This window comes from Eleginops maclovinus, chromosome 2, assembly GCF_036324505.1.
Source record: "Eleginops maclovinus isolate JMC-PN-2008 ecotype Puerto Natales chromosome 2, JC_Emac_rtc_rv5, whole genome shotgun sequence".
NCBI lineage: Eukaryota > Metazoa > Chordata > Actinopteri > Perciformes > Eleginopidae > Eleginops > Eleginops maclovinus.
Window position 1 is genome coordinate 9940352 of NC_086350.1, and position 14351 is coordinate 9954702.

The following is a 14351-nucleotide window of genomic DNA, read 5'->3' on the forward strand; positions in this document are numbered from 1 at the left end:
ACAATAACTGCAAATGAGCCAGTTCCAAAGTATGGTTTCATTTTTTATCTTTGGCAAGCTGCCTACAACTGGAAAAAAAACGACATAGGAAGTATGTTTTTTTCACAGAAGTTTTAAATCTTTAATGATGTTTTTCAACAGACAGGACAGGGATTGGTGTGCACCAAGTGAGGATTTCTTAATAAATGTTTGTCCTTCTTTCTCTGAGGCTGATGACGTAAACATGTCTGCTGAGTCTTTTAAACCCCCACAAGATGGTGCTGTTCTCAACATGCTTTAATATTTCTGCATCTCTATGGGACAGCCTGTGTGAATCATTACTACTCTGAGTGCCAAAGACACATTTCCATTATATGTACATTGAATGGACAATATTTTAAGTATTTTAAACCTGAATCTGAATCCACCATACCTAATTCCTTGTATGTGTAAACATACCTGGCAATTAACTTGATTCTGATACTGGTTGTGAAATGTGTTTTTAGGAGAAAGTGATTCAACAGACACTCTTGGTTTTTGGAGATATTTATTCTTAAAAATGAGTTGGGGACCTTAGGATTTCTTCACATGTGTCGGTGCTGACGCAGGTTTCTTTCTTCACTTCCCCCTACGTCAGCTGCAAAGTACTCATGCAGCTGTGCGGTTTGCCTTCAGCGCTCTATGGTGATCCTACTAGTTTAAAGCTTTGTCACAGAGAAATCAAAAGCTGCAATGATTTTTCAATATATATATATATATATATATATTGATATGGATAATAATTGCATAGGATAATAGCCATGCTGTACAATACACATACTTATAAAACAATGTTAGGATGATTAGTACAGATTTCCTAAAGTTTGTTTATACAGTTTTTCATTATCCTCAACATTTAAGTGCATCATATCATATGAATAGTCTTTATATATTAATGGTATTTTGATACATAGTTATATTGATTTAATACATACAGTACATACAGTAAAGTAACTCTCAACAAAATTTAGAGGGACATTGCGAAGCCCTTAAAATGCAATAGATATCTTCAGGTAAAACGGTATGCAGTGGAATGATAAAACTGTACACAACTGTCATACCAGATTATGGTGGCATTTTCTTTTACATTGCCAAGTTTTGTTTTCCTCTACAACACACAGTACAGATCATCTAAATGAAGCCACTCTCAGAGAAAAGAGCAAAAAAAAAAAGCCATTTCTGTATCAAACAGAAGGTCAATCTTGCATGCATTATTTTAGAAGTAGTAAAAATGTAAAACTAGTGGATAGGAGGGGGAAACAAATCATAAATGTCAACAACTGCATGCAGAAAAATGGTCATATAATGGTTAACAATTCAATTTTTGCATCCTCACACAATAAAATCATAAGGCATGCCTCATTGAACTCTCCACACTTGTAATGGCAGATACATCTCATTAACAACTGGTATGAATACCCTTCTTGTTTACCTTCATATGGTCAATACATTTGTGAAATGAAACCTGCAAATAAAGAGAAAATTAGGTTAGCCCAGTCTTACCGTGCTTAACAAGAGCCTTCAGTGATACAATCATATGGTGGATCATCTGTAACTTGTGACCACAGGCTTGTAATACATATTAACCACAAGGCTTTTAATAATTGAATACTTACTCAGCAGACAGGCTGCTCAGTTTGTATTCCTCTGGCGGAGATTCTTGTCTTTGTGGTTGTTGGTTGAATTAGTTTTCCTTTAGCAGAAACCAAACAACAAAATCAGTCCATGAAACCTCAAACACGTTTACTTGTGCTGAAACAAATCAGAGAACTGATTGATAGAAAAATAAATAATTCACATCACATTAGACACTAGAATAACTTTAATATACATTTAGCAATATTTGTGACATTTCATAGATTCAATACTTCGTACTAAACTAATTAGAAAAACAATCAGTGGATTAAAGGTAAAATATCCCTTTATCAATAATGAAACAACACTTACAGCAGAGTACACTGTACGTTTGTTCTGACTGCAGTGTGAACTCAACAGCTAATATCATAAACACAAACTCTACTTGTCACTGAGTCTACCAGACTTGTTTCAAGTTACATATTTAAACAACATTTTGATCTTAATAGTACATCTTTACTTTAATTATCCCCACTTATAAGCAAACACTTATCAAATGGTTTAAAACTCAGTCTAATGTAGTTGTGAGCAGCCATGAGGACATTTCTAAATGATTGTTAATATAAAGAATTTCTAAACAAACAAATGTCTTTCTGTACAGACACATTACAACTGTGTTTTTCCTTATTTTCTGCTCATACACCACCCCATTATGATTGTTTACAGGAGGAGTTAAAGCTTTTGTATAATCAATTACTTACCACCTATTCCAGCTTACAATTGCATGTCTAAAATGTTTGCATACTGCTTATAACTGAAAACAGGGGTCTTTTTTTTTTACTCTAGAGCATTATGCGTTAATTATTTGTCCCCACATTTTCCTGTGATTTATATAGAAGGCAGCTGAGCCACCATTTCATGAAGTTTAGATGTGTACTGTACAGGAAGTCTACTCTGGATACATCATAGCCACAACAAAACACACATCAAGCTAAACAGAGAAAATTATTGAATGAGAAATATTTATACTCACACTGGACCTACATGGTCATCATCTGAAGCAACAAAGGAAAATATGGAGAAATGAGAACCACAACATAAAATAGTCGCATGGTGGTTGCACACGTTGATGAAGAGGTATTTTTAGTTTTTTTTAAAGAAATCTTAAAGCATTAAAAACAGCAGCTGGGAATGAGACACTTTCAGATGTTCATGTTCCAACTGAAATGCATGTGCACACTGTTATGGTATGAAAACGTAGCTAATGTGAAGTAAAATAAAGAAGGAAAAACTAAACAAAATATTGTCATGCTGCAGGTAAATAAAAGCCACACAAACACACTGAATTCAGTTAAATCCACAACACCACATTAAAACAATTATAATGTCAGATTTTAAATGTAAAATAATACTGTTGTCATGCAGACAGGCGCTCACAAAGAACAGCTGTTCACTCTTAGAGATTAGTGAGGAGCAGCTCCATTAATATCAGTCCTGTACTGAGGGCAATAAAGTCATTGAAGCTGCAACAGTATCGATATTTCTATTTTTCAACACTGACTTGCATGCCCTTTCATCGCAGTAGTTTGATGCAAAAACATCAAAATTACCACTTTGTAAAGTAAACATTTAAAAAAACTAAGCTTTGCTCGGCACCCGATGCGGGTGTTAATGCTAAACAGAACGGTGTACTGTGCTGTGAGCTGGGAGGAGATGAGGCGGAATGCTTATTGATATTCACAAAGCATGCACATTCTCACACTTACCAAAAATAGGATTTAGGTTTTGCAATTTGGGGAGGATGGGAAATATTTTGACAATCTGTTAAAAAAAAGTCAGCAGCCAAAGCTTACCTTTATAAAAATGGAATTAAGTATTTCAAGCAAGTATTTGCTTTGCGATTCACGCAATCTCATCTATTTTTTGCAGATTCTCAGGGTGATTTAATCACCATAATGAAAAAATATCCCTTCAAAGCTTCACTGACTGTCAGTGCTTTGAGGTGGACGGTGCATCTAATTAACATAAGAATTCAATTTGAGACAAAACAAGTAACCCAAATAACAATATTGCCTTATTTGTGATATAGCAGGACTCTTGGTAATTAGGTACTCAATATAATTAGAAAATTCCACACTGGCATTCATAGATTGTATACCTAAATGATGTGACTGGTGGTGAACCCTGCAGCAGCTTGGGGACAGCCCAAGGTCCCTGGAAAATCGTTAATAATTAAAACTGTCCGCAACACTGCAGTATCATATTTCTCATGAATAATAAATGCATGAAATTGTCCTGACAAGGTGCGACCTCTTCCAACATTGTCTGACTGTTAGGTCAACCTCGGCAAACTAAATTATTGAATGCAGGCAGAGCACAGTGTCAGGTGAATAAGTTGGTGTCTTTGGCAAAGGGAGGACTTTAGCACTAGACACCAAAAAAACTGCTTTCTTAGTCACGTCATTCTCCAACAAAGGGGGGTATGCGATACATAAAGACTTTGCACAGGAAAGATTGATGGATAATAGGACTAGTTTCTCCTCATATCTATTCAAAACAGTGGAATAATAACACGGCTTAGCAACACCACGGTTGACTCACCATCTTGTAAATCATCGGGCTTCTTACGCTTCTCATAAACGACGATGATGACGATCAGGATGATGATCTCGGCCAAAACCCCCAGAAGAGGCCATAAGGGGGCCAGGTGGCTGCGGACCCTCAGCACGATTTTCTCATCGCGGCTGCCGAGCATGTTGGTGGCGTTGCAGTGGTACTCGCCTGGATCCAAGTTAATGTCCAGGTTGGCGATGTGGAGCTCGGTGTAGTTGTCCCTGCTGTTGATGGTGAAGCGCCCACTTGAGTTGTCGATTTCCTGTCAAAGGAGAAGAAAGAAATACTCAATGAGATTGGTTGTTTTTACACGGAGGTGCTTTTTATATTGTAGTTTACTCTGGATTTTAAATTATTTGAATAAATGTAATGACATATTACACCACCATGTTATGAAAGGGCAACTACATGAACTGGCTTCTGATTTTGAGTTATTTTAACTATATTTGTTTCATTTCTATTTTAATTTGATAGTATTCCATTTCATTTATTTTGCGTTGATTTTATTTAATTACATCAACTTTTTGTATATTTGTATTTATAATCATAAATTCCTTCTTGTATTTTATGTAAGCTGAATACTTACAGTAATTAATAAGTACAGTTTTGAAAATAATCCTTGTAACCAGCAGATATAAATGCATTGTAGAAAAATGTTAGCTTAAGCTAAAGCAGATTAGATAAGAAGGTTTAACATTTTAACCTCAAAGTGTCCCTTATATTGGGTTGCTAGCAACGGATTTCTTCTAATGCAGGATTGCGGCGACACAGAAACATTAGGTTTACATGTTACAAAAAGCAACTACATACAGAAGCAACCAATCGCTACCCTTACATAGCATTCATTTAAGAATATATCCTTTTTTCCTTTCATCTAATGCATTCCAACACCACCACTAACACTTCAATTATAAACACAGTTAAATGAATACCTCTCTGACATGTCAACATAAACTGAACATTATAATCCTCTCAAATGTAGTACTTCTATTGGACTGCATTGCATTGTAAAGATGTGTTTAGGAAGAGTTTATTTATACCACATACCCTAGGAAAGCCATTGTCGAACTTGCGCCAGTTCCAGACAGGATAAGGATATCCAGTAGACTTACAGTAGAGCACAGCGACCTGGCCCTCGTTCTTATTCTCACTACGCTTGTGGCCTATAATGTCAGGTGCAGCTAAAACCAAAAAAGCAAAAGAAACATATATTCATTGTTACAAAACCTTCAAGAAATTCACAGAAAGAAAGTGTTACAGGTCTACTGTTGGTGCAGGAATCCAGTCAATGGGTAACTTATTTAGAATGTTGTGTTTTTTACACATCAAGTAGACTTTGATAATAAAGTAGTTTTTATTGCCCAAATCTTTTTAAATACTGGTTGCTATAAATAATACCTATGGAAAACCCATGTTTTAGGCAAAAGAAAACAAAGAGCTGAGGAGCAGAAATTAGAAAACATTTATAAAAAGGTTGTAGTTTCTTATGGCAAGGCAAGGCAAGTTTATTTATATACCACCTTTCAACACAAGGCAATTCAAAGTGCTTTACAAACATGAAAGACATTAAGAGCGTTAAAAAATAGTGCAGTATAAACACATTATAAAAAGGCATTTCAAAACAGTCATTTAAGAGCAAAGATAATGAAATAACACAACAGGTATCAAATACAGTGCAGATAAAAGTTACAGTGCAATGTTAGATCAGAACAGTTCAATTAAAAGCAGCAGCATTTAAAAGTAGTAAGAGTTGCAGCAGCCCTGCAGGGTTCTGGGAGTTATGCAAGACATAATAAGGTAGTTTCATTGATGTTTTCTACCATGATCCGGTAGTACAACATAGGGAAGACTGATTAACCGAAGTGATCCATTGCAACATCAAACCCTGTGTTGTATTCTGAGAAAGCCTTATATTTTTAATCTGCCTGCCTGCATGATTTTTCTTCCCATATGAAAAGAAATTCCCCATAAAATAAAAGCAAACAAAGAAATCCAATTTGCTTCTATAGCGATGCATCTGACAGCAGAAAAGGCTGACCAGATTTTAACGTTGAGACATAATCCCTCACCATCGGACAAACAAGACACCATCTGCTGCCACTGAGCCGGGCACTGGTTAGATGGAGGTGTCAAGGGCGCCTGCTGCCCCTGCGAGTAGCCAGCAGGGTTGTTTGAAAATCACAGGTCCTCACATGACCGAGCTGCCAGTGCTCAAGGCCATTCGGGCCATTTTTATTGGCGACACCTCTAATGCTGGCCTTGAAACTGACAAACACGCCTGCAGCTCACAAATCAACACTTACCTTTTACTTCTATGGTGGCGTTTGCTGGAGGAGCCGTCTCGAAGGTGTAGACACACATGTACACTCCTGCGGCGTCTCCTCTCGGTTTCTTCAGACTGCAGATCAGAAACACACAGCTCACATGAACCCTGCTTATATCTGTGTTTAACACTCATACACACAAACGTAGTATTCTGTTTTGCCCTTACAAATATTCAGTGTTCCTATTGGGGCTGCGTGTTTCTGCGATCTCCTCCCCGTTTTTCATCCAGTAGCTCTCCTGGTGGACGCTGTGAGCGCTGGTCAGGTTACACTGCAGCATGTAAGCGTCGCCTTCCACGGGAAGTGAGGTGTGTTCAGAAGCGGCGATCGATGGCTCTGTAGGAAAGACACGGATAAGCTACGACAGAAGGGAAGCTTTATGGGACTCGTGGGTGAAGGTGTGTTGGAGGATGTAAACAACAACGCAGAAAGACACACAGCTAAACACACTTAACCCACACATTCACAACATAGCACAGGAATAGAGTTGTGAAGTAGGAGGAATTATTATTTTCAGGCGTACAGGGTTCCTTAGTAGAGGTTTCTTAGGTGACTGAGAAGTGGGAGCTCTTCCAAGACCCACGGTTGAATCATCAGTACAAAAGATGTCCAACTGCAGTAGAAAATATATTTTCTTTGATAAAAGTCTTTGTGCCTACAAATGTAAGTAATGAAGCAACCTACAGATCCCAAGGTCAGATCTGTATGGGGAATCCAATAACGAAGCTGGAATTGCTGGTAAATATGCCACTAACAATAAGCAAACAGTAAAACGCTTCTTCTGCAGCTCTACCACAACAGATTTACCTTTTATGAGTAGTACTCATGTTGGTGAAAATGGTTTGAAGTCAATTTAACTCCCATAGCTTTAACTAAGAGATTACATAGCTATAAAGGAATGCATTTAAAAACACTCAGTGGCACGTTATCCACAACAACACAAGTTTGAATCCGACTGAAATTCAACATGTGGATAATTGTTGCTCAGACAAACTTTAACTGTGTTGCATGCTGCTTAATCCTGATGATCTACATCGTGTTTGCACGTATCGGCCCCTGGTGAACATCTCAATCCAAGTAATCACAAGCTTGAAAACACTTGTATACAGAATACAGCTTGGCATGGTTTTGAATTGCTTTTTAACTAGAATCAACCTTACATATTTCACAATACCTTACTGTGAGCAGTATAAGGTCAAACCTCACAACAGGTAAATGTGTCTACCCAAACACCAAATACCAGCTGTAAAACTACTTTGCCCAAATAAATGGATCTCAAATTGGCAAATATTTTATTATAATTATGGAATAAACTGATAAAGAATAAATTAATCTGATAGCAATACATGACCGGACATTTGATGGCAACTCTTGTACTTTTAAATAAATAAATGGTCAGTACCAACACCTGTAAGTATTCCTGTTTGCAAATTCAAATTTTTAAAAACACTTATATAAATCAGATAAGATATATAATTATAATCAAAAGAAAAATGAAATAGAAAATAGTGTTTACATTCCAGGGAAATAAGAAGATGAGAGCTAAGGGAGAAAAATAGTAGAGAGAAAATGGAGATGGAGGAGATGAGGCTGCAGGTTAAAGGATCGACTGACCCGAGGGGTGAGCACAATGTAAAACACTACTCTGCTGGTGAAAGCACAAGACTAGTTGGTGGTGTTTTCTTAATTTTCCAAGTCTGTAGGGGAGGATGGCACCTATGGTGGCAACTAAAGGTCTGAGGGAGGCTATAGCGAGGGGGAGCAACGGGGGTTTCCTCTACAGTGACCACTCACTCTGCAGCACCGTTATAGTGGCCTGCGCACGGATCCAGGTGGTGGCTGGATTTTGGTGCAGGTCATTACGGCGCGGGTCATTGCTGGCTCTGCACTCATAGGTCCCAACATCGTCCACCGTGAGACGCGAGACCCCCAACACGCTCACGGCGTTGGAGCCGTAGGCCGTGTTGATGGAGACTCGTCGCTTACGGGCGCCGTCCCAAAGCTGCCTGAAGGAATCGGCCCGGTTGATCTCAGAGTACCACCACTGGATTTCGGGGGTGGGGTTTCCCACCACGTCACAGTACAGCTCAAAGGCGTCGCCCGTGAGCTTAGTCTCAGAAAAAGGTGATTTCACAAAGCCCGCTGGTGGTGGCAGTTTGAGGGGCAGCATGGACAGAAAAGGGGAGAACAGGTGGAGGATGGAGAAGCAAGAAAATAACAGGGTAAATTAAATTGGAAGAAGAAAATAAAAGACAAAATAGAGAAAAAGATAATGTGAAATAATAAGAAAAACACTGACAAATTATATTAAAATGGAAGAAAGGTTGATAAATAAAAAATATTATAAATTGTAGAAAATATGAGATGCGGTTACCTTTTATCTTTACCGTTTACTTAATCCGTCACAAATTGTCTCATTTTTATATTCATTGTTTGGTATTTTAAAATGTCTATCACAATGTTCCCCAGCCAGTTAAGTTAATTTACTTGAATCGATTGTTTTTGTACAAGTATATTCAATACAAATATATTTCAATTTATACATATGTTTACCATCATTAAAGGCTAAGAGATTAGGTAAATTAAAAGAGAGTCAGAGAGAGAGAGAGAGAGAGAGAGAGAGATAGAGAGAGAGAGAGAGAGAGAGAGAGAGAGAGAGAGAGAGAGAGAGATTATTGCAGCTATTTGAAGGAAGATTTCATTTTATTCTGCAGGGACGTTTTTGGGAGGCTGCTTTCACTTGATTTGTCCAATTAATGCCATCATATTAATTTGTTCCAGACTCAAGCAGCGTTCACACCCAAAATTCCTCCAAGTGACCTTGTCCTTCTCAGTAGACTGTTTAATGAAAACATAATTAGTGGGTTTTTTCAATAATGGGACAGACGACGGGCTCACTGTGTACTGTTCATTTTCCTGGATTGATATGATGCCTCGGTTTGTGCACGGAAAGCAATAAAAGTACAACAATTGATCATGGCTGCACAGATTGGAGGAAGGAGGAGGAGGCGGGGGGGTGGAGGGGTGGTGGGGGGGAGCTGTAATCATAAGCATGGTCTACGGCACCGTGGAGAGCACATTGAGAGGAGATTTATAGAAACTGCAGCTCTGGGTCTCCGGGGAGCGAGTGGGCGCATGGTGATAGACCCCCTCGGTTTCCATAGAAGCACTCTACGGCAACAAAGCAGGAAGAGGAAGAGACGGCCAACCAGACCGAGGACATCACAAGACAGACTGATATGTTGTTTTTCCTCAAGCTGACAATATAACCCTGCTGTACAGCCCACGAGAGCAGCACAGTTACTGTAGGCACAAATAGATTCCCATATACACTATTTATTTTTGGGGGAAGGGCTAAACAACAATGTATGTACAGCAAAGATTCCTCATGTAGTATAGAGGTTGTGAAAAAAGTGTTGTCTTGACTCAAGATATATTGTCAAGAATAAAAACATTCAAATAAAGCAGAGTTATGCGACTAAATCTTAAGTTATATCAAGGCATCACAGGTCATTTGTTGACCGTTTGAGAAAATAACTATTCAAACGAAGAGGACAACAGGTTGAATGGGTGAGGCAAATTAAAGTTGAAATTAATCTTATTTTTTCAACACCACAAAGTGCAGCCTCCAAAATAAACACACAGTTGAATCAATAACTCTCTAAAACAGTTTCAAAAGAAGCTGAAGGTAGTCAGCTTTAACAAATTGGAGGATTTACTGCTGATTGTATTAGACTGCATTCATTGTTGATCATAAACTGGCATCAGTGTATATGTAAACAATAAAACGAAAACAACAAACAATTTGAAAACTAACACCTCAGCTGTCAACACAGAACTGCTGAGACAGATCCTGCCACACCAGATAGTCAAGATGTGTACAAAGTGCTGAGCCAATAGTCGTGCACATGTATGAACAACGTCACGAGTTGATGTTTGATTCGTTTTGGCACGAGGTTATGTGTGTATATCAAATATGAGGGCTACATTGTATTTTTTTCATCCAATTCATCCATTTATCTTACATTGACTACATATGCTTAACCCCTGAATGTGTTGCAAACAATTGATCATTTTCATTACTAGTTAATTAACAATTTTTTGTTCCAGTCAAAATATATTTCATTAGCTCTGCTACCAATGAATATTCTTATTGCTACGGCTCTGACTGCCTTAAAAAAACAGCTCCAAAATGTCTGTTTATTTTACTTTATTCTCATTTTCCGTAATGCCAATTTTATTCACATGTTCAGAATGTTGTATTTTCCATATGTTTGTCTCCAGTTTGTTTCAAATGAATTTAAGTAAATGTTTTAAAGCACTTGTTGGTTACATCTGATGCTGTTCTTGTGTCTACATCCCTGTTTAACGCCTTAGTTTGTTAGTTTGTTTTAATGGTGAATAAATCAAAACGTGTGCATTATGTTTTGGCAATTCTGAGATCATAAGAATAAATGTGTCTTGAGATTGTTTTCTATAATAATCAATTTCCCAGAAGTCAAGGTGTCATCTGAAATATCCCATTGTATGTGACCAACGCAAAATGTATTCAGTTCAAGAATTTAAAACATGTAAGAGCAGCAAATCTTCATATAGAGCTTGATAACTAACTGATGATTAACCAATTCTCAAAATAGTTTGCGATTATTTTCATCAATTTTTTCAGATAACGGTAACAGCTCTTTATATGACTTTTAAAAAGTGTACAGTATAGGGTGCATCTCAAAAAAGTAGTCAAATACTGAACATAGCAATTTGGAAAGCTGTAAAGAGGGAAATGATTTCATTATAATGTATAAGCTTGCATGTACTTCTGTCCAATCAGTAACACATAGACCAATCAAATCAGCCTGTCAAACACATCCTGCAAGCCCCTAGTTACAGTAAACTGGGAAGGAGCAATACCGTTAAGATTCCTCCACTTTTCATTATTACTGAAGACTGACTTGATTTTAAAATCTGACAGCACAACCTGACAACAGATGGCCTGGAATAGCCATGAGTCAGATATTTTCTCTGTATCTCCTCATTAATTTATTAAAAAAACAGGGTAATATGAAGTATTACTGGAAAAGTGTGCACCTCATATCTGATATCTAAATGAATGCTAAATGGAAAATTATAAGAGTCCTGATGGACAGAGACACCTTGGGATTAGAAAAAGCAGCAGAGAGCGAATTGCTTGTATATTCAGTGTTTACATGCTGGTCAATAATATTATAGATATTGAAAATGTTTTAACATAAAATGGGTAATAAATGTAAATAAGAACTGCAAAAAAATCAGTAAATTAATCGATTAGTTCATAAATCATTAAAAAAAAAACGTCTGCTGCGATTTTGTTAATCTATTCATTATTTAATTCTTTTTTTTTTTTAATTCTGACATTGTGTTGACCAAAACAATAAATCATTTGGAGTAATCAATAAATTATGTAAAACATATTTGTAGCGCTACAGCAAAATATACAAACAGGACCTTTTAAATGTCAGCCCAGTGATATATTTTTCAGTGGATGAGATGTATGTTGGTTATTTATTTAAAAATGTTCAATACACTATCATTTAGACACTCCACAGACAGTCCATTTCAAAACATTCACCTGATATCTATTTCCAATCTGGTTTGGTAAATATTTTTTGCCTCCAAAATGTATACATAACTCTACAGTATCGCCACAATTGATAAATTGCTGCCCAACTGAGATCTACGCTTTAAGCTGTTTTTGTTACTTCTGTATGATGAATTACAACAAAGAAATGGTTCGATACTACAGCGTCCTTGGTAAAAGCTATACTCTACTTCAGATGAAACACACATCCTTAGGGAAAATCAGCAGAAATAGCTTCAGAAGCGATTAGCAGATACAAATGGCTTCTGTGATGAGGCTGGTTGCTGTGCGCCTTAATATCTTGCCTTACCAGACTCACCTTATACTACATTATGTACTTATACGATTATTAATGTACTGTATCATTTGCTGAACCACACTGCTTCTGTGGATTCTATGAAAACAGGTGAAGGTAAGAAATATCACTTTGTAGCAGTGATAAAAACCCATTACATTTGAGCAGGTCTCTATCTGCCGGTGTGCAGATTGAAGGAGAGATGAAATGAGTGGGTGTGTGCAGTATAGGAGGAGATGCATTCCTACACATGGTCAACTCCAGGGAAGGCCGGAGCTGAATAAATTCTCACTCTTGTTCTCACACAATGCTGGCACATCTACACTGTGCATAATTACAGTATCCACCCCCAAATACTCAGCTGAGACGGATTTACACTGTCCTAAACTGTTTGCTGGTGGGGGGTAAGATTTATGAGCTGGGGGGGTGGGCAATTGGACAAGTAGAATCGCTCAGAGAAATCAATGCCTTTCTGCAGTGCAGCACATCTCAGGAAAGAGTTAACAGATCCACTGTTGCAAGAGGACATTAAAGCCATGGTTCCCAGTGCAGCATCTTTGCTCTAAAAATAGAAGCATGCAGCAAAATGGACTGGTGCTATTAACAGCACTTCTGAAGTCCTGCAGCTAATTACATGCGTGTTATGCTCTGTTACAAGGAGCTGATGCAAGTGGTGATCTCACCCTGTAGGGGAGTGATACACGGCCTGATACTGAATCCTGACATACCTGAGTAGACCCATAGTGACAGCATGTTGTGTGTGTGTGTGTGTGTGTGTGTGTGTGTGTGTGTGTGTGTGTGTGTGTGTGTGTGTGTGTGTGTGTGTGTGTGTGTGTGTGTGTGTGTGTGTATCTCTAAGGAGGGCATGACAGATTGTGAACTTCAGAGTGACACCATTTCCACCTTCTTAATGAGCAGAACCTGTCCTTGCAGGTTGAATGTATTCAGCTGCACACTTCAAAGGACATTTTAGGGACACGGGCCTGCGTATGGCCCACTTCAACCCAGCCAATACACATTGCATCCCATTAATGATTTATTGACCCTTTCATTACAAACGCAAGACCAAAACAGCGTCGACTGATATCAGTTTCTTTTCCGTTGAGGGATTATATAATTAACCTGACTGCTGCTGTTGGTGGTGGGATATCCATGATGGACAGTGTTCTTCAGAAATGATTCATTAGAAATTGCCCCACTGCAGAAATGCAAGCGAAATCCCTCCCTCAAAAAACCCGCATTTTTTCGCCATGCTATGAGATGATGTATATTCTGTAAAAGAGATTTCGTTTTTCTTACCGTTCTGAGAAGACACGGTCTGCAGCATCAGGGCTCCGATAATCGCCAGTGAGAAGGACATGACTGCAGCTCTTCGTTTGCCAGGTATCATCTTCGGAGACGGGAGAAAATGCCGGTAGGCGAGTGCTAAAGGTGACCTGAGCAGGATATGAGGATGTGGGCTGGATTCACTGAGGCTCCACACACCAAGGCTGTGTAATGGGAAGTGTTGCTAGGTAGACTAGCGGGAGCCTCCGGCACTGCTGCTAGCTACCTGTGCGGCTCTCTGTTATGTGTCAACCCGGTGCAGTCAGGGAACCACCTTTTTTTTTACCCACCCGTTCATCTGAAATCCCGCGAGATCTTGGAGGAACGCAGAGACGAGGGTTAGGTTAATGGCATCTTATAAATTAGAGCAGAATTCAATTATATGATCACAATAGACAAGATGGACGCTATTGATATCAGGTACGTTTTTTAAAACACAAAATAAAAACACAATCTTGAATGTTTTTGTTTGTTTCATGCACTTGCCAATATTGAGAGTTTGGGCTATTTTGCTTCCGGAACATGAATTATTTCAGACATGTGGAATTAATTATTATTATTAATTATTCAAAATACCCCTTATTAAGGT

The 14351-nt window shown here is 38.2% G+C and overlaps 1 protein-coding gene across 1 annotated transcript; it reads right to left on the reverse strand.

Moving 5' to 3' along the window:
* Positions 1–509: 509 nt before the first annotated feature.
* Positions 510–14045, reverse strand: nptna (neuroplastin a). The gene is made up of 8 exons (XM_063877352.1): positions 13736–14045; positions 6698–6866; positions 6510–6604; positions 5254–5387; positions 4195–4468; positions 2627–2648; positions 1635–1711; positions 510–1483 (listed from the first exon to the last, which is right to left on the reverse strand). The coding sequence occupies exons 1-7, from the start codon at positions 13824–13826 to the stop codon at positions 1651–1653; spliced, it is 846 nt and encodes a 281-aa protein (XP_063733422.1). The 5' UTR covers positions 13827–14045; the 3' UTR covers positions 510–1483; positions 1635–1650.
* Positions 14046–14351: the final 306 nt, after the last annotated feature.